Genomic DNA, 21,671 nt, shown 5'->3' with positions numbered 1-21,671 from the left:
AAACAGCAAAATGGATCTCATTAAGCTCATAGTTAAGATTGTACTTTCACTACATCCATCGAGTATTTCTCATATATCATCTTAACTTACAGGTAAGAAGTTTATCTGGCACAACATTTTTAGGAAAGAGTATCACAGATAAGAAGCCATCACAGTTCCTTAACTTTCCTTTCTTAGAAGTATTTGAAGCCAATGGCTGCTCCTTTCTCTTTAAACACTTTTCTTTCTTGGATTCCATCTTGCCCTCAATCCTTAATCAAATTATTCTTAATTTCGGTTATTATTTATTTCTATTCTAGGGTTTTCATTCGACTCTTGAATTATTTCCATGCGTTGACATTCTTTATATTTTTTTTCTCTTCACTTAAACACACTAACCATTTTTGTTTTAAATTTCCTGTCCAATATCATCACTATCTGAAAGCATTTGCAACTCATTTTTCTTTTTATTAATATAATTTATTGTCAGATTGGCTTACATACAACACCCAGTGCTCATCCCAACAAGAAGCTCATTTTTTCTCAGTTTGGCTTGTCAATTGGTGTTTTGCCAGTTAGCTTTCTCTTTTCTTTCTTTTTTTTTTAGGATGCCTCATATTTTTTTTTATTAAATGCCAGATATCGTATGCAAAAACAGCAGAGATTATGAATATTTTTTTTATTAAAAGGTGGGTTTTGTTTCCTGTTTTCCTGGCAGGCAGGTACAATAGAAACAGTAAGCCTTGATCCGTTCGAGTCCCTCAAGTTCTGTCTTGTTGGTTCTTTTTATAAATTTTGTTCAACCTTTATACTGATCTTTTTGTAGGAGGTTTCATGTGATACCGGCCATGGTTCTATGGCCAGAACCCGAGATCTCCTGGTTGCTCACTGTGTAAAACCTACTGAACACATGTATAAGAGCTAGTGGTCAAGCAATGCATCTACTCCGTTTTTTTTCCGAAACAACCCATACTAGGGACAGTATCACAGATGCAGAAGCATTAGCGGTTACTGTACTTCCCTGTCACCTGTTACACTATAGGGTCATGCACAGGAATCCGGCAGGTCTGGACGTGTCAGACTCCAGGTGGGAGATTGTGACGCTGCGCACGGTTGTTACAGGTGCAAGGCTGGGGAATCCTCAGCCCCGCTGCGGGAGCCAATGAAATTAGCTAAGAAATTTGGTCATGACGTTATGACATCGTGGTCAAGACGTCTCTGACGCTGCTGCCTCAGTATGTTCACCACAGAAACCGCCAGCTCACTCCTTACGTCTGTAACTGGAAGAGGTGTCGTGATTCCTCCCGTCACCCACATGGACTGTCTTAATCACTCGACCTTAGCCGGTTAACTGCAGATTCGCGGGAGCTAAAACGGAAGCAAATCCGTATTGGAGGAGGGAATGCTTTCCTCTCCTTCTTGTCCTGACTCTAAAGGGTGGCTGACGTTTATTCCACCGCAGCTGAGCAAACATTTCAACCTGGAAAGGCTGCGACGCTGGATCACTGGGACTGGCAGCCAGCCCCTGGAGGGGAAGACTCAGTTTCACTTAGTGTGTAGAAAGCTGGAAAGGGCATCACTCCTGCTGTTACAACAGCGTCCGTCTGGATGATCTGCAAAATGCATAACTTCCCTGAAACCCCTCAGAGACCTGAGGTCAAGGGCAGACAGCTAAGCTAAACTTCTAAGAGACAGGGCTTACTCACTTGGGGCAAACACTCAACTCCTATAAGCTGATGTAAAGAATGAAGCTAAAGTTTTTAACAAGTTGCTTAAGAGTGTGGGTTTCTATGATTGCTACAAGACACCAGGGTATGTCATACCCACGTGCAGGCACTTTACAGACCCCACCAGATGCTGGAACTTTGAGGACCGTTGGGGCAACATTAGACAGTTTCCTTTATGTTGAAAGGTTGGGGGGAGGTGAACCGCAGTCACCGTACAAAAGACGTGAAGTCCCATCTGGAAATGTCTCCCCTGCGGAACAAAAGCGTCCCTCTCAGGCCACAAGTGGACTAGGTGCAGCTCAAACTGAGACAAATGTGTCTATACTCCCGGGAGGGGGTGGGAACTGGAAAGAATCCTGATCGTATTCACACCCGCTTCTAGACTTACTCTGCTAAATGATGCTCTAGGCTCTAGTTACTCACAGTGGCTGCTTGTTTGACACCCAATCTGTCTCACTTCCCGTTTCTTCAGTGTTTCTCTCACCTTCCAGAAAACACAGCCTGCACCAGCTTCTTCGGGTCTTCTGTTGCCTTTTTCCATTTTCCCTTTCTCGCGCCCTTTCCACCTTTGAAGGGGTAGCAACGCATCTTTCTTGCATAGTCATCGCCTATCCTCAGTCGCTGGGTTGTGTCCCTATGTGAGGGTTCCCAGAGAGCTGTAAGAAGGGAATCAAGAAAAACCCCACACCAAGCCCTGGAACACCGACCCATTTCAAAGATAAGAAAAATCGTTGCGCCCTGAATAGGGCTGCCCGAAAAAAGGCAAGACCTCTAGTGCAATCTGAAATTCGGCCCCGAAATGGTTTATTTATGTCGCGTGCAGTGTTTTCATTTGTTGTGTTTGTCATATTTGTTGTTGATCTGAAATTCAAATTTGACCAGGAATTCTATATTTTAATTTGCTACGTCTGGGCACCCCTCCGTAAGCGGGGTGGCTAGAAAAATGGAGACAGCCATGTAGAGGTTGCAAACATTCTTTCAGTGAGAAGGAAGGTTTATCCTGACCACTCGACCTACCGTATGTTCTCTCTATGCCCCTGCACACACTTATCAGTCGACGTATCCAATACCCGAGCCCATGTTTTTTCATGGTATTTATCAAGTACTTAGGTGTCCAATTAATATTTTCCGAGTCACTGAAAGGCATCGAGAAATTACTGTGTTTTGTTTTGTTTTGTTTTGTTTTGTTTTGTTTTGTTTTGTTTTAATGGAATGGCTTCTTGCTACTTTAGGCTCTGGCCTTCACAAGTCACAGAAAGCTTACTGAATGAGGGAGCCCCACAGCCACTGAGGTGTCTGCCCAGTCAGTTTTCCAGGAAAAGAAACTATATAGCATGAACCTCTAAACCCAGCCTGTCACAACAAGTGGAATAAAATAGTGCAGAATCGAACCTTGTATACTTCTGTACCAGAGAGCTTTATCCGGTAGTGAACATCTCTACCTTCGCTTACATCTCAAGACAACTGGGGACCTGGTGTGGGGCAAGCACTCCACAACTGCAGTGCAGAATTTGCTGGAGAGGAGACTGGCCAAGGGAATCTTGCCAGGCAACAGGCTGAAGCCTAGACCGTATTCGGATCATTACTCAGGAGACACTGGTCAAGCTCGTTGCCTGGAAACACTCTCTTTGCCAATCTCACCCTAGCACCTGTTGCAACACCGTCTTCTTGGTTCCCGCACCCCAAAGCAGGTGGATTCCATATTTCGCAAAATGTTGCCGTGAGTAATATAATTGCTTTCTCCTTTCTACTTGGTATCCGAAACGTTGAAATGCTCATTGGAAAGTAGCTCTGCTCAACACCCAGGACTGTAAACATGCAAAATGAGGAAAAAAGGTTTAGAGGATACAGTACGTTCTGAAAAATCTGAAAACACTTCCTTAAGGGAGAGTTAATGAACTAAACAGAAGAAAAACTCAGCCATGAGATTCCAGGAAAACACTGTGTGTATTTCAAACGTAATTTTTATGGCTGGGATATTTCTTACGGTTCTGTCGGCCTTCCCTCCCACCTACCAGGAACTGATCGCCAAGTTTATCATCAAGGAGGAACCGTAAACCCGCAACCTTCAGCTATGTTCATGAAAATGGGAAGAATGTACAGACAGAGATCAGAGGCTAGGAAAACAGATGAATCTGGTGTTTTGTAAGGACTGTAGCTCTGCGTGTGTGCACAGAAATGAACTTCAGTCTTTCATTGCATAAAACTCTCGGAGACTTTTTTCCCCCCACACCTGAACAGTTTGGGGTCAGTCTCATAGCTTTTGTGGTTCTTTTCAGAAATCGTTAAGAGTCTCATTTCAGAAATTATTATGTCCAGCAGAATCTCCAAACTCCAAACTCTTCTATTCAAACTTAAATGTAAACCTCATGTTAAAAACACTATTCTCCTCTGCCTGGGTGGCTCCGTCTGCCAAGCATCCAACTTCAGTTCAGGTCATGATCTCACAGTTCGTGGGTTCGAGCCCCACAGCGGGCTCTGTGCTGACAGATCCTTTGGATTTTCTGTCTCCATCTCTCTCTACCCCTCTCCCGCTCACACTCTGTCTCTCAAAACTAAATAAACATTAATTTTTTTTAAGCACAGTCTTCCTCCAGCCTATACCACTTCAGACCTGGTAGCCCACAGGAGATGGGATGGGCTGTGTGTTTCCAACCTCACATAGTGGAAGAGAAAACTGAAGAAGCATAGATGTGTGCTGCTCAGAGCTACCTTACTGAGTGATTCCGTGGGTTTTTCAGAAATCACCGTATCCACCTGTTGCTTACTTCCTGTCAGAGATTTTTCTGTCTCACCTTTTGGAGTTTTATGGATTCTCATTTATGAGGGTTTCACTGCCTACAGTCCTCTTCGGTACCATTCTAAACATATTTGTGGCCAAATACACGTAATAGAAAATTTCCCATCTTAACTGTTTTGAAATATGTAGTTTAGTACTGGAAAGAGCATTCACACCATTTTGCAACCAGTCTGCAGAATCTTTTTCATGTTGCAAAACAGAAACCTTAAACGCCTTAAATAACAACTTTGCACTTCCTCCTCCCCACCCCCTCAGTCCCTGGCAACTATCATTCTACTTTGGTCTCTATGAATTAAACTACTCTACATACCATATACAAGTGGAATCACACAGTGTTTGTTTTTCTGTGGCTGGCTTATTTCACTTAGCATTACGTCCCCAAGTTTCATCTACGTTGTCAGAATCTTCTGCTTTTTCGAAGCTGGGGAACATCCCACGGTAGGTATATATCACATTTCATTCATTCATCCATCGATGGATCCTCGGGATGCTTTCATATTGTGGCCATTGGGAATAGTGCTATTATGAACATGGGGTTTACAAATATCTCTTCAAAATCCTGCTTTTAATTCTTTGAGAGTATATAGCCAGAAATAGAATTGCTGATTCAGATAATAATTCAATGTTTAATGTTTTGAGGCACCTCCCTATTGTTTTCCCTAATAGCTGCACCATTTTATACCCCCACCAATACTTACCATAGTGCATACATTGTTGTAATGCATCTTTAATGTGCCCTAATCATCAGATAAGTAGACAAAAATAAGCATAGATAGGAAATACACACGCACACGCACGCACATACACACACACACACTCCATTATGGGATCTCTACCCCCATTATCTCATCTAAACCCAATTACCTCTCAGAAGCCTCATCTCCTAATACCATCACATTGAGGGGGTAGGGTTTCACCATATGAATTTTGTAAGTACGCATTTAGTCCATAACATAGGTATAAAGTATATATGTACATAATGTGTGTGTGTATATACGTATATACACATATATATGTGTATACACATATATATATATAATGTGGGTGTGTATGTGTATATATTTTTATTTTTATATGTACCTTTACAAGAGAATGTATGTATGTGTTAGGGGTGATTGTACATTACTTTTTACGGTCTGATAGGCACAAAATTCATCTATCATGGTTGAGTTAAATACCACCATGTTCCAGCTACATGTTTCAAATTTTAGTTTTCCAGTATAGTTATGCATATTTATAATATATGCATGGTATATTTACTCTAATTGTATAAAGTACAAACTTCACTGCCAGTCTTTCAGCCTGCGAATCACGATGTATAAAGTAGATATGCATGGTGATCAATGACCAATCATGTAATGTCCTTGTAAGTCTGTCAATGACTAATTAATGTGCATCTGTTTTTAGTTAACACTTAGACAATTAAGTGTCATGTTATGTTACCGCTTCATCTCATAATGATAAACTCATGTGATATCTTACAAAAATAAATAAGCAAAAGAGGGAACTGGTAAAAAATCATTAAAATGTAGCAAAGAAACAAAAGTGATAGTGCTGAATGAAAGCGAAAGTCAAGTCGAAAACAGAAAGTCAAGTAAAAAGAAATAGCTGATCATGAGCATATTAATACTTCCACTTTTGGAGAAACTCTAGACATGCAGCCAGAGGAATTTTGTTCCAGATGCAAAAAAAAAAAAAAAAAAAAAATGAAATGTGGAAAGCCCATACTTAGAAGTATGAAAGTTTAAGAAAGCATAGAAAAGATGCTTGGACCGTGTTATTGGTTACAAAGCAAGAAGGCAAGACTGTTCAACTTTTGTTTTAATGCAAAACTTTTTTTTTTTTAATTTTGTTTTTTTAATTTAAAAAAGTGTATTGAGGTATAGTGGGCATACAATATTGTATTAGTTTCACGTATACAATAGAGGGATTTGACAATTCTATAAATTATCCAGTGCTCACCACGACACGTGTAATTATCATCTGTCACCATATCATTATAATATTATTGACCATATTCCCTATGCTGTACTTTTCATCCCTGTGACTTATTTATTTTATAACTAGAAGTTTGTACCTTACCAACAGCAACCCCCTTCCCCTCCCCTCTGGTATCCCCACTTTATTATCTATATTTATGAGTCCATTTCTGCTTTTTTTGTTTGTTTATGTGGTTTGTTTTTTGTTTTTTTTTTTTAGATTCCACATGTAAGTAAAATCATATGGTATTTGTCTTTCTCCATCTGACTTCTTTAAAAAAATATTTTTAATGTTTATTTTTGAGAGAGAGCAACAGAGTACGAGCAGGGGAGGGTCAGAGAGAGAGGGAGACACAGAATCTGAAGTAGGCTCCAGGCTCTGAGCTGTCAGCACAGAGCCCGACGTGGGGCTGGAACCCATGAACCATGAGGTCATGACCTGGGCCGAAGTTGGGCGTCTAACGGGCTGAGCCACCCAGGCACTCCTCTCTGTCTGACTTCTGTCACTCAGCATAATACTCTCTAGGTCCATCCATGTTGTCACAAATGGCAAAATTTCATTCTATTTTATGGCTGAGGAATATTCTATTGTGTATATGCTATATCTTCTTTATCCATTCATCTATCTATGGACCCTTCGGTTGATTCCATATCTTGGCTATTGTAAATAAAACTACAGTGAACATAGCACTGCACACATCTTTTCAAATTAGTATTTGCATTTTCTTTGCATAAATACCCAACAGTGGAGGGACACCTGGGTGGCTCAGTCAGTTAAGCCCCTGACTTTGGCTCAGGTCATGATCTCACGACTTGTGGGTTCAAGCCCTGCGTCGGGCTCCGTGCCGACAGCTCAGAGCCTAGAGCCTGCTTCGGATTCTGTCTCCCTCTCTCTCTGCCCCTCCCTGGCTCATGCTCTGTCTCTAAATAAATAAATAAATAAATAAATATTTAAAAAAATTTTAAATGCCCAACAGTGGAACTACTGGACTGTATGATATTTCTATTTTTAATATTTTGAGGATCTTCCTTCCACACTGTTTTCCACAGTAGCAACACCAATTTACATTCCTACCAGCAGTTCACAAGAGTTCCTTTTTCTCTATGTCCTTATCAATACTTGCTATTTCTTGCTTTTTTTATACTAGCCATTCTGACAGGTGTAAGCTGATATCTTATTGTGGTTTCGATTTGCATTTTCTTGGTGATTAGTGACACTGGGCATCTTTTCATGTGTCTGTTGGCCATCCGGATGTCTTCTTCAGAAAAATGTCTATTCAGACCCTCTACCCACTTTTAAAAATATGATTATTTGGGGGGTTTTGGTATTAAGTTGTATGAGTTCTTCATAGGTTTTGGATATTAGCCCCTTATCAGATATATCACTTGCAACTATCTTCTCCCATTCAGTAGGTTGTCTTAGCATTTTGTTGAAGGTTTCCTGGGCTGTGCAAAAGCTTTTTAGTTTGATGTAGTCCCAATAGTTTATATGTGTTTTTGTTTCGCTTGACTGAGTAGGCATATCCAGAAACATGTTGGTAAGTCTAATGTCCAAGAGATTACTGTTTACATTTTCTTTTAGGAGTTTTATGATTTTAGGTTTTACACTATGTCCTCAATCCATTTTGAGTTTATTTTTGTGTATAGTGTAAGAAAGTGGTCTGGTTTTATTTTCAGAGCACTCTTCATAAGTTTTTAGGCTTTTTAAAAAACAAAATAAGGGGCGCCTGGGTGGCTCAGTCGGTTAAGCATCCAACTTCAGCTCAGGTAACGATCTCACGGTCCGTGAGTTTGAGCCCCACGTCGGGCTCTGGGCTGATGGCTCAGAGCCTGGAGCCTGCTTCCGATTCTGTGTCTCCCTCTCTCTCTGCCCTTCCCCTGTTCATGCTCTGTCTCTCTCTGTCTCAAAAATAAATAAACGTTAAAAAAAAAAAATAAAACAAAAGACTTGAATTCTCAATGTTTCTGATGTTTTTTAAAAAAAATTTTTTTGATTTTATTAAAAAAATTTTTTTTAATGTTTATTTATTTTTGAGAGAGACAGAGGCAGAATGCGAGTGGGTTAGGGGCAGAGAAAGAAGGAGGCACAGAATCCGAAGCAGGCTCCAGGCTCCCAGCCGTCAGCACAGAGCCCGATGTGGGGTTCAAACTCACAGAGCTGTGAGATCGTGCGTGACCTGAGCCGATGTCGGATGCTCAACCGACTGAGCCACGCAGGCGCCCCTTAAAATTTTTTTTAATGTTTATTTATTTTTGAGAGCAGAGAGAGACAGGTTTGAGCGAGGGAGGGGCAGAGAGAGGGGGAGACACAGACTCTGAAGCAGGGCCCAGGCTCCGAGCTGTCAGCACAGAGCCTGACACCAGACTAGAACCCACGAACCACAAGATCATGACCTGAGCCAAAGTCGGATGCTTAACTGACTGAACCACCCAGGCGCCCCTCAGTATATCTGATGTTTTAAATACAGTGTTGTAAAAAAAATAGCTTTATTAGTTTTTTTATTCCCTGTATGTTTTTGAGGGAGAGTAACAGTTTTCAATATTTCAAAAAAATTTTTTTTAATTGAGGAACAATCATAATTTCCCCCTTTGATTATTAGAGTAATATGGCTTGGCTTTTGCCTGTGTGTCATTTTTTATCATCCCATTCCACTGTGGAAAGGGAAGACTGCCTATACATGAAACTAATTTTCATTCAAGCACTAAAATTTATCCAATTGTTCCTAAGCAGTCCATAGGGGGAGCTAGAACTCAAAAACTGAAAAGAATGGGGGTGCGGGGGGGGGGCAGTATTTGAAAAAAGTAGGAGGGATAGCAAAACCACCTTGTGGCTAGGTTTCAGGCTGTCGGTCCACATGTAAAATTGTCTCAGATTTGAGATTTTAGGGTGACTATATAAAGCCGTCCAAAATGAGGGGAATCGCCCTCCCCTGCCCAGCTGGGGGGTTAGCAGGTGGGAGGGAAGGAGCCAATCAGAGACTGAGTTCTCAGAGTTGTCTCTGTGGTCCAGCCAATCCCAGGCTGTTGAGCCCTGGCCCCTGGGGTAAAGGTAGCGGTTGACGCCTGCCCGCAGGCCGTTACTTCCCCAGCCTCAAAACAGAAGAGCCTTGTCCGTGAGTGAGCCTCCGAGATGGAGGGCAGTAGGGCTGAGCATAGCGATGATACTGATGGGATGCAGGCCATGGAGCAGAAGGTCACGAGGCCAGGTAAGGGGCGCCACGGAGCTTGACCTTGGGTACAGGAACTGAGCCCTCCCATGATTAGCCTACCATCCCTTCTGGATCCCAGCTTGCAGTCCGAGCAGTTTTTCTTTAACTGTCCATAACCTGGCCCTGAAATAAAAGCAGGCATCATTAATAAAACAAAGGATTCAAAGAAACGGTGGATCCACCCCTCTGCACCCGATTTTTTCCTTCTTAGAAGAGGCAGAAATTCATTAAAAAGTCCCAGGATGAAGTTTGGTTTTCTATTCTGGAACCGGGGCAAGAGCACTGAGTCAATAAAATAATGGTCAGAAATGGCGCCAAAAAGTGGAAGCCAAGCACTGCTGAGACTTTTGCTGCTGAAAAGGTCCAGCTCTTAGTACCCTTTCTCATTCTCCCATTTTCCAATTGCCGGGTTGTAAAGCACCTAGAGCAGGTAGAGAAAAAGACAAATCTCACGCGAGTTTTCTGTTTGTTTGCTTGTTGTTTATTTTTCTTTAGAAGATAAACAATGATATGCATCTTCCTTAGGTATAGTAACAAAGAAAATGCTAGTCATATCAAGTATATGTGGAGGCATCGCTTTACTTCTGTGGGTAATGTTAGAATTTCCTAGAAAATGTAAGTAAACGATTTCTGCTAAAACTATGTTAATTGTATTATCATTGATTCAGTCTGGTACCAGTGACTACTAGCCTGTTCTTCTTCCCTGACATTGAACAATTGGAATCAGAAAGCATTCTCCTTGCCAGAGCATCTAATTGTTTTTCAAACCCAGTCATCTGCTTTGCCTTCTAGAATGTTCATTGTCTTAATATCTATTGAACTTCAGGCACGGTGCTAGGTGATGATGTTACCAAGATGAAAAAAAAGAAAGAAAGAAAGAAAGAAGAAAGAAAGAAAGAAAGAAAGAAAGAAAGAAAGAAAGAAAAGAAAAGAAAAGAAAAGGCGGTGGGGGGGGCGGTGGATTTTGGCCTGAAAGGAATTAATACTTGATGGAAGAAACAAGTATCTATGCCGATAGTAACCGTAAAATAATTGTTAAATACAAGTATGTTCAATGTGAAGAGGAAGAAAAGGAGATTATGAATCTGCCCTTGGTAGGTAAGACTTTATGAAGGTAGGGGTATTTGCACTGAAACTTAAGGTCAAGTAGGTATTTAGGAGAGAGTGCCTTCGATGAGAGAAAGAACACGAGTGTTAGAGAATCACACCAGGAATAACTGTGATAAGCGTTCAAAAAATTGGAGTGAAGACTGACAGTCGTATCACGTTTTCGCTACTGCGTTAACTCTCTCCCATACATGATTATTTTATACTTTCTCTTTTCTCTCCAGACCTTTCATGCCTTTTTCTTCATCTTCACTCTCGAGTCTATGTTTTGCTTTTCGTTTTACCTCATCAATTATAACAATTACTAGAAAACTCCCAAAGACTCCCATGACCACATCTACTTTTTTACCTCTATCCCTACCCATATACTCTGTCTAGATTCCAGGTACTGTAGATGGAGTATTTGTGCCCCACACTAGATTCTATAGCCTCTCACCAATCGGTTATATTACTTGGGTAATATTCCCCTCTCTCCTACATTATAGTTTTTTCACACTCAACTGAAACGTCTCCATCAGCAATATATGATGGTGATATCTCTCTTACCTTGAAAATAAAATTCATTAGCCCTTACTCCTTCTTTAGCTACCAATTACTTTCTTTTTTTTCTTCTGTTACAGCAACCACCTTGAATTTTTTGCCAATTTTTTTTCTAAATTCTGTCTTCCCATTTTCTGTTAAACGTACTCTGGTCAGGTTCCACTTCCTTTTCTGTCTACTGAATTTGTCTTTCAAGTTCATTGGCAACTTCTGTGTTGCCGCATGGTATGCTTTCTACCTAATTTATTGGCTTCTTCCAGCTTTACTTTGTTTATTCTTTCTTCTCTCCCTGACCTCTTAACTTTGGGGTGCCTTGGGGCTCAGTCCCTGAGCAAGTCCCCTCTGTATCTACCCTTGCACCCTGGGCAATCTGAACCATGCTTACAACTCTAAATGTCATATAATTCTGATCGCCTCCAAATACACATCTCCAATCTGGGTTTCTTCACTGAATTTCAAATATTTCAATCCACCAACTTGACTGTCTAATACATTACCCAAGTCGAAGTCTTAGTCTGTCTCTCTCCCATAACCTCTTCTATCTGGGTCTTCCTTACCTCAGGAAATAGCAACTTGGTCTTTCCAATTTTCAAACCAAAAATCTTTTTTTTCCAGTAAAATTTTTTATTATTTATTTATTTATTATTTATTTATTTATTTATTTATTTTTATTTTATTTTATTTTTTTAATACATGAAATTTATTGTCAAATTGGTTTCCATGCAACACCCAGTGCTCATCCCAAAAGATGCCCTCCTCAATACCCGTCACCCACCCTCCCCTCCCTCCCACCCCCCATCAACCCTCAGTTTGTTCTCAGTTTTTAAGAGTCAAACCAAAAATCTTATAGCCATGTTTGACTCTTTTTTCCAATCCACTAGCCTCCAAAATAACCGGCAAAGTCTTCCTGGTCTTTCAAAATATAACTAGTATCTGAGTCCTTTTCCCCACTTCTACTGTTACTACCTCATACCTTGCCAGCATCCTCTTTTCTAAATGTTCTTCCCTCTCCCACCCTTTCCCTCTTAGAGCAAAGTTATCCACTGAAAATGTGATAGGGACCACAGACAACATTTATATTTTAGAAGCCCCAGTAAGAAAGTGAAAAACAAATGAAAATTGGTTTAATTGTATTTTGTATTTAACCCAGTGTGAAAACTGAAATAATATGGGGTCACTTATGTCAAGGTGTTTTAAAAGGCATCCAGGAGGTCATTAAGGAGGTAGGCCTTATGCACGTCCTCCTGAACAGCTGAACTGGGCCAAACCCCAAATAGTCCAAGGACTCCACCAGAACACCTGCGATGTGCTACAGTAATGGACTTTTGTTCAGTGACAAACCACCTGTGCTTAGCCAAGATTAATTTTTAGCTACCAGCACCAATTAAAATTCTTCGTAAGCAATATATGCTCTCGGGGCGCCTGGGTGGCTCAGTCGGTTGAGCGTCCGGCTTCAGCTCAGGTCACGATCTCGCAGTTTGTGGGTTCGAGCACCACATCGGGCTCTGTGCTGACGGCTCGGAGCCTGGAGCCTGCTTCGGATACTGTGTCTCCCTCTCTCTGCTCCTCCCCTGCTCATGCTCTGTCTCTCTCTCTCCTTCAAAAATAAAATAAAATAAATAAAACAAAATAAAATATTAAAAAAAAACAAAGCAAAAAACATTGCTCTCTCATCTTAAAGAACCCCTGACTTTTGTTCCCAAGTGGGATGCTATTTTGGATTGTACTCAAGTCTGTGTACCCTGAATTGCAACTCTTTGATTCCACAACAATGCTTTTGCTTGATTATTGCCTCCTGAAAAATTCAGGTTAACAACTGTATGGTCAGTATATTATCACCTCACCACATATCAATAGATTAATCATTCATGATATTTAAAAAATTGTTGTAGTCTGTTGTTGATATTCCGTGTGTATTTTACGCTTCTGGGACTTTTGGAATTGGACGGGCCACATTTCAAATGATTGATAGCCACGTGTAGCTAGTGGCCATCGTACTGCTCAGTACACTTCTACAGTATATTTTAAACACATTTTTTAAAAAACAAATCAGATCTCTTTAAAATGCTGCATTGGTTTTTCATTCACTTGGAGTAATGCCACATTCTTGCAGATGGCCTCCAGACTCTGTTGGGTCCAGTCACCCAATTACCTTTGTGATCTCATTCCCTGCTACTTACTTGCCTCTTCACTCAGTCGTCTTCAGTTGTACCAGCATCCTCACTCTCTCTCTTTTTTAAAATTTTTTAACTTTTTAATGTTTATTTGTTTTTGAGAAAGAGAGAGTGCTAGCTGGGGAGGGCAGAGAGAGAGAGAGAAAGAGAGGGAGACACAGAATCCAAAACAGGCTCCAGGCTCTGAGACATCAGCACAGAGCCCGATGCGGGGCTGGAACCCACAAACTGTGAGATCGTGACCTGAGCCAAAGCTGGACGCTCAACTGAGCCATCCGGGCACCTTCAAGCATCCTCACCGTTTTATTAACAAGCCAGGCACTTCACCTTGGTCCTTTGTACTGTTTTTTTTTTTTTTTCTTTTTCTTCTTTGCTTGGGAAAATCTCCCCCTAAATGTGCATATTCCTCACTAGCTTAGTTGGTTCAAACTTTTAGTAAATATTAACCTCTGGTTGAATCCTATCCTGACTACTGTGTTAAAATTGCAAGTCTTTCCAGCAATAATACTAATCACCTTCACTCTGATATATTTTATGACAAACTATATAATTCAGTAGACATGCAAGTCCCATCAAGCAAGGATTTTTTTTTGTTTTGCATGTACACTGTTGTATTCCTAGAGCTACAAAAATATCTGCCACATGATAGAAACTCAACTGGTAGTTGTTGAATGAATGAATGAATTAGTGAATGAACGACAAAACTTGGTTTTCTGGTAACCCAGGTTCTGAACCAAACACTTGAGTTTTGTACAAGCTTTTTATTTCAACACCAAACTTTAACATCATTTTGAGCTTGATACTTTCAGATAATTTTGGTGACCTGATTTTTCCACTTGGTTTTTATACCGGGGCTCATGTGAATAGTCCTACACTGTTGTTTTCTTTCCCATTTGAAGATTCTCTCATTCATAGGCCTGACTATAAACCCGTCATATATTTCAGATGTGAAGAGGTGTCCTTTTGGTGAGCCTTCTGTTTCTCAGGGCTGTACCTTAACAAGTAACTTCATCTATCTAGTTGCAGTAAGTTGGAAAGTAAAAAGTGGATGGTAGAAAACTCGTAAAATCCTGATCTTTATTTCCCTGCATTCTTTTGTGCTTAAGAACAAAGGAACACCTCCAACTCCTGTGGGAATGTTGTTCTTGAAAGACAGTCAAGTTTCAATTAAGTCAGCAATAGGAAACCACCCCTCTGATGTTATGGATTTATTTACAATTGGTTTATTTACAGTGGAAAGGAAGTGGATGAATAGGAAAGAAATGGATGAATAGAGAAAATGCCAGTAGTATAAAAAATGGGAGGAAACTGGCTAAAGATTAGTTTCTGGATGTTTATTTGTCTATTATTGCTAATCTTAAATTATACATACACCTTCATTCTTCAATGGCGATTTCTTTCATTCTATGTTCTTGATCTTTTCTTTTTTTGAGCTGAGGTTTGAAGTTAAATCATTTGAATTGAATATGGAAGTAAAATACATTTTCTCAATCCAAAATATATCTTTTACCCTAAATGTGAGACTCTTCCTTTGTCCTATACTTTCTTCATTTTTTTTTCTACCATTGTGTTAATTTTAGTTAAAAAGCCAAAGATACTTAATGACAGTACATGCTCTGAGGATGAAACTATATGTCCACAAGACTGGAACCAAATCAATAATAATTGCTTCTTTCAATCTGAACGTGAAAAAACTTGGATAGAGGGTCAAGAAAACTGCATAGCCTATCGTGGATCTCTGGCCATATTCAACTCCAAGAATGAAGTGGTTAGATTTCTCTTTCACAATATAAATCTCATTTAATTTATTGACTAGCTATTATATGACAAGTATACTTCAAGGGTGTGATAGATCAGTCAACAAAACAAAGACTTTTGCCTTTATGGAGCTTAGATTCCAAAGGAAGCGACAGGGAATAAAACATAATCGTAATAAATATGTTAAAATATATTAAATATATTAAATATATATATATTAAATATATATAAATATATATATAATATAATATAAATTAAATATATTAAATTACATAGTATTTTAGAAGGTAGTAAATTTTTATATACATATACATGATTTATGGATATGACATATATGAATATGATATGATATGATATATAGATATAGATATATAGATAGATACATAAGCAATATTATGAGTGTCCTAGGTGGATAGGCTGCAAGTAGGATAGTCTTATTTCGTTGAGATGATGGCACTGAGCAAAACTGTAAAGTAGTTAAGAGAGTTGGTTAGAGGAATATCTGGGGGATAAGCTTCCCAAGAAGAAGAAACATCTGGAGCATGGACCTTAAGGTAGGTGTATGCCTGGAATATTCAAGGACCAGAAAAAACAAAACAAAACAAAACAGCCAATGTGCCTAGCATGAGGGAGTGAGTGAGGAATGTGGATGATTAGGGTCTTGGAGGCTATTGTAAATACTTTGGTCTTCCTCCAAGTAAAATTAGGGAGATATTGCAGAACTATGAACAAAAGTGAGACATGATCTGACTTGATCAAGTGAGACTTGATCTGACTTGAAAGCATCATTTGCTTTGCTGTGATGAGCTAATGAGTGGCAAATACAAAAGCAGAGTGCCATGCTACAAGGCAATTGGGATAACCCTAGCAAGAGGATAATGGGCCCGGAGAAGGACCATAGCATTAGAGGTAATGAGAATGAGAAAACTAGGAGAGATCCATTATAACACCCTGTATTTCATAAAAGGAAATGTTGATGCCCCATCTGGGAACTTCTTCCTATTGGATTGGACTGAAAAAACTCAATGCAAGCACACCGTGGATGTGGGTAAATGGAGATACATTCAGCAATTGGTAAGCCTTCATGGCATTTATTATTGAATGTGTTAAGTATAGTAAGGATTCTGAGTCTATAATCAGCTACCCCTATAGTTGCCTCCACATTATGTCCCCAAAACTGTCAATATATGGATGCCATGTTCAAACAAATATACAGTCTTTAGTCGGGGTTTGGCATTAAATATCAACATCTACTTCTATAAGGTAAGGTGGACTATATATACGACATATGTACCCCAAGTATTGTTTTTATCCTAGCCTAGAGAAAAATCAAAGTAGTTTGATCCTTGACTATTTCCTCTTGGGGTTTTGCCTTTGTTTGTTGGGGGTCTGTCATTGATAGGGGAGTCTGAGAAAGTATACTCAAGCTTACACTTACCACACACACTAGTGGCCTGAAATGGAAGGGAATGAGTGAGAAAGAGAAAATGTACGCTCTATTTTTTTTTTTATTTAAAAAAATCTTTTTAATGTTTATTTATTTTTGAGAGAGAGAGACAGAGAGAGACAGAGTATGAGCCAGGGAGGGGCAGAGAGAGAGGGAGACACAGAATCTGAAGCAGGCTCCAGGCTCTGAGCTGTCAGCACAAAGCCCGACGTGGGGCTCGAACCCACGAACTGTGAGATCATGACCTGAGCTGAAGTCGGACGCTTAACCGACTGAGCCATGCAGGTGCCCCAATGTACGCTCTATTTTTAAATAATAGACCTTTGTTTAAAATTCTTGAACTTCTCGGGGCGCCTGGGTGGCTCAGTCGGTTAAGCGGCCGACTTTGGCTCAGGTCATGATCTCATGGTCCGTGAGTTCGACCCCCGCGTCGGGCTCTGTGCTGACAGCTCAGGGCCTGGAACCTGTTTCGGATTCTGTGTCTCCCTCTCTCTGACCCTTCCCGTTCATGCTCTGTCTCTCTCTGTCTCAAAAATAAACGTTATAAATAAATAAATAAATAAATAAATAAATAAATAAATAAAATTCTTGAACTTCTCTATGTTCCTTAGCCTGAAGAACTGATTGTACCTCTTGAGTCTATTTTTGCTTTTGAAACACTTAAGACATTTTCCAACTCAGAGAGGAGAAAGGAATAGAATATTGAGTTCCCCATGGAGGAAACTTCTAGCTACAGTTTATTTAGCACCTAGTTAAATAGGTACTGTACTAGTTTTATGACATACTGTGCTAGATATGATATGAGGCATATGACATGATAAAGGAAACAGCAGGACTTTCTAAATATAGAGAAACTTATCCTGTTATCATTGTATTTATATCCAATTTGGGGTGAAAATACCCACACAATGATTTGAGGATAAAAATATAGCCAACTTTGAAAAATGTAAGAAAAGGTAGAATATAAATGCAACTTTCTGACTTTCAAATGTAATACTTATTTTCTGGCAAGAAAATATTGGCAGTTTAACATGATATTATATATTATATATAGTCCCGTTAAAAAAAAAAAAGGTGAGGAAGGAGTAAAAATAGAAGTTGGTTAAAGATGGTGTATTAGGGACGCCTGGGTGGCTCAGTCGGTTGAGCGTCTGACTTCAACTCAGGTCATGATCTCACGGTCCGTGAGTTTGAGCCCCGAGTCGGGCTCTGTGCTGATTCGGATTCTGTGTCTCCCTCTCTCTCTCTGCCCCTCCCCACCCACCACACTCTGTCTCTGAAAAATGAACAAACCTTAAAAAAAAAAAAAAAAAAAGATGGTGTATTCGTTTGCTAAGGCTCCTGTAAAAAATACCACAGACTGGACAGCATAAACAAGTTCTGGAGGCAAGAACTACCAGACCAAGGTGTCAGGAGGGCCAATTTCTTCTGGGGCCTCTCCCCTTGGCCTGTAGATGACTGTCTTCTCCTTCTGTGTCTTCGCATGGTCTTCCCTCTGTGCACATGCCTATCTGGGTCCAAGCCTCTTCCTATGAGGACACCAGTAACATTGGATGAGGGCTCACCCTGAAGACCTCATTTGAACTTAATCACATCTTTAAACACATTATCTCTTCATATGGTTGCATTCTGAACCACTATGGGTCAGGTCATAAACATACGAACTGGGAGAGGTACAGAATTAAGCCCGTAACAATTGGCACTAGGGTATGTGAAGGCCCAGAAATATACCTGTGTTTTGGAGATAAGCAGGATGGAATGTTGAAGGCAACCTAGAAATTAGGAGAGTAGGGGCACCTGGGTGGCTCAGTCGGTTGAGCGTCCGACTTCAACTCAGGTCATGATCTCGCGGTCCGTGAGTTCGAGCCCCGCGTCGGGCTCTGTTGCTGACAGCTCAGAGCCTGGAGCCTGTTTCGGATTCTGTGTCTCCCTCTCTCTGCCCCTTCCCTGCTCTGTCTCTCAAAAATGAATAAACGTTAAAAAAAATTAAAAAAAAAAAAGAAATTAGGGTTTACACCAGTCTTACAAAGTTCCTCAAAAATGAAGGGCTAAAAGCATTTCAGTTGCCATATACCCAGGTATTTATCCTAACAACATTCTCTTTTTCTTTTTTCTCACTCTGAGTTTTCAATTTCGTGTGTTTTATGTGACCTAAGATAAGAACTTAGAAAACCCTTTCTAGATATTTTATTTATGATTATTTACCTCTGTCATAGTCCATCAAGTGAAGAATACTTATTTCACTATTACTATGGTCATGGCTTCAAAAAATGGATCAGGGAACACTTATTTCGGCCTTAAGATATATCAGTGTTTTAAATGTGTGCAGGGGGATTCAAATATCAGTCACACTCTCCCTGTATGTGATCTTTAAAAGGCTGAATATATTTATTTACTTATTCTTATTTCAGTGTATAAAAAGAAGAATCTAACCCTTCACAAAGTGATTTTCCATGTTTACTACATTATAATACAGCATAAAGTTCCAGGATTCTTTGTTGTTATTGCAGTAAAGTTGCCTGGTGTTCGTTTCTTCCCACCCTCCCATCCTGGGGAGAAGTTTGGAGGTTGAAATAGAGAGAAGCAGCTCGTTTCATCCCTCTATTGCTTTTGCATTGCACATTTTGGTTTGATTTTGTTTTTCTTTCTTTCTTTCTTTTTTTTTTTTTAGTGTTTATTCATTTTTGAGAATGGAAATCTGTTCGAGAAAACAGAGAGATACAGAGGGCAAGCAGGGGAGGGGCAGAGAGAAAGGGAGACACAGAATCGGAAGCAGGCTTCAGGCTCCGGGCTGTCAGCACAGAGCCCGACACGGGGCTCAAACCCATGAACTGTGAGATCGTGACCTGAGCTGAGGTTGGACGCTTAACCAACTGAACCACCCAGGCACCTCTACATTGCACATTTTGAAACATAATCAGCAAAGTTACCTATTTTAGGCTGTGCCCAGTTAGTTTTCATGAGGTTCGGTAAATAATCTCCTTATTTTGTTCCAGGTTCAATATTGAAGGAAGTGGAATGTGCGCCTTCATGCTTCACAAGAGAATAAGCAGTGCCAATTGTGATAACACAATGAAATATATATGTGGCAGAGAACCCCGTTGTCCTTAGACAAAGGGTTCCCCAGAATACAGCGAATAAAGTAATGAAAGACAAACTTTTTTATTCATCGTACATTCATGTATATACATTTTTCTTCTTATCAGACATATGTTTTAAGATGCTTGGTGAAGTTTTCAATGACTTCTCTTCATTTAAATGGTAATTTAAGAAGTCAAGAAACTACACTGAGGTTTTACATGACGTTGCTAAGCCACATAAGCTGTTGTGTCTAAGCCTATGGGTACGATGGTGGTCGTGTTCATAACTGATTCAACAGCACACCTCAGGGGAACAGATTGGAGGGTAAAGAGAAGGCAGTGAAAGATTCCTTTACTCCTCTGAACTTCAACTACATCTGCCTACAAGAGATAAGACATGAAGCATGGAGTGAGCATTGGGTGTTCCACTCAGCCTCCAGTGGTATGTTAACACATTTAGAATTCGGAGAGAAGGCCACGGGAGAGGTGTTCAGAGATTAATTAGGGTTTCTGACTTTGCATCACCATCAAAGACCAAATCCCCTGAAAATGAATTTATACTGAGCCATGTACAATTTTTCACGGTTTCCTAGATCTTTATTCAGATTACCGAGCTGAAGAATTGTATCGCAAGGATTTGCTGTCGCTGAAACCACGGAAGGAATCGGGCTTTGGGATGTGGGTCGTGGTGAGCAAAACATGAATATTTAGAGAGCAGAATGTGAGGGAAGATGCCCTTGTGACTTGAAGAAATCATGGAAATCTATCTTTCACAAATCTATGGGATTTAGAGCCCAGATCATATGTATTTTTTAAAGTTTATTTTTGAAAGACAGTGCAAGGGTGGGGGGGAGGCGCAGGAGAGAGGGAGAGAGAATCCCAAGCAGACTCTTAACTCTCAACACAGAGCCCACCTTGGGGCTTGAACTCATGAAACCGTGAGATTGTGACCTGAGCTCAAACTGAGAGTCAGACATTTAACTCACTGAGCCACCCAGGTGCCCCTAGATCCCAGATCATATTTAAATAGGAACCTGAGGGGCAGAGGGAGAGGGTCAACATTCTAGTTTTCAGAGGGTTGATGGGGGGTGGGAGGAAGGGGAGGGAGGGTGATGGGTATTGAGGAGGGCACCTTTTGGGATGAGCACTGGGTGTTGTATGGAAACCAATTTGACAATAAATTTCATATATTAAAAAAACATTCTAGTTTTCATTATAAATCTGTGCACATCTTACTATTTTAGTCTATATTTTCTTTCCTTTTACATTTACAAACGCAATGAGTGATGAAATATTCTCAGAAGAAATTTTCTTAAATTTTTCTTAAACAAATGAGCAAATGAAAGCTTAGATTATTTGTAGGTTTTGTTAAACTACTCAATTGCCTCTGTCAGGCTGGGAGGAGAAAAAGAAACAGTAATTGCAAAGCAAAATGTGAGGTGCTTTAATATATGTGTGTGCAAGGTTGAAAGGGAGCATGTAAGGGGAGAAAAGTTGTTCAAGTTCACTGAATGTCTACCATGTCCTTTCTGTGTCCAGTATACTTTATGCCATCTCATGTAATAGCCTTCCAAGCAAAATGAGGAAAGTATGTGTTTCCACAAGACCTATAAAGGAAGCCAATGAAGGGAGTTCTTGTAACTTTCCAGTAGCCAAAACAACTAGCAAATTCTGGACCCAAGATTAGAATCAGGTCTTCGTGATGCCAAAAATGGCTCTTTCCAGAAGTCCAGAAGGCATGGACCAACCATGCTGAAGGTATTCAAGCCTCCAGCGTGATTAAATAAAACTGAGGGGATGTCTGCTAGGGTCTGTAGATAAGCTTCTTAATCTTACAGGAATGAACACAGGAATGGCTCTGCACAGAGAGC

The 21,671-nt window shown here is 40.2% G+C and overlaps 1 protein-coding gene across 2 annotated transcripts; it reads left to right on the top strand.

The window, feature by feature from the left end:
* The first annotated feature begins 9,507 nt into the window (after positions 1–9,507).
* Positions 9,508–19,877, top strand: LOC102950322 (early activation antigen CD69-like). Of its 2 annotated transcripts, XM_007093304.2 has the most exons (5): positions 9,509–9,691; positions 10,220–10,309; positions 15,096–15,283; positions 16,241–16,347; positions 19,717–19,877. In XM_007093304.2, the coding sequence occupies exons 1-5, from the start codon at positions 9,616–9,618 to the stop codon at positions 19,829–19,831; spliced, it is 576 nt and encodes a 191-aa protein (XP_007093366.1). In that variant the 5' UTR covers positions 9,509–9,615; the 3' UTR covers positions 19,832–19,877. The 2 variants fall into 2 exon arrangements, with proteins under 2 accessions (XP_007093367.1, XP_007093366.1); XM_007093305.2 differs by lacking the exon at positions 10,220–10,309 and having other exon boundaries at positions 9,508–9,691.
* Positions 19,878–21,671: the final 1,794 nt, after the last annotated feature.

This window comes from Panthera tigris, chromosome B4 (genome assembly GCF_018350195.1).
Source record: "Panthera tigris isolate Pti1 chromosome B4, P.tigris_Pti1_mat1.1, whole genome shotgun sequence".
NCBI lineage: Eukaryota > Metazoa > Chordata > Mammalia > Carnivora > Felidae > Panthera > Panthera tigris.
This window is presented reverse-complemented; position numbering and strand designations above follow the sequence as displayed.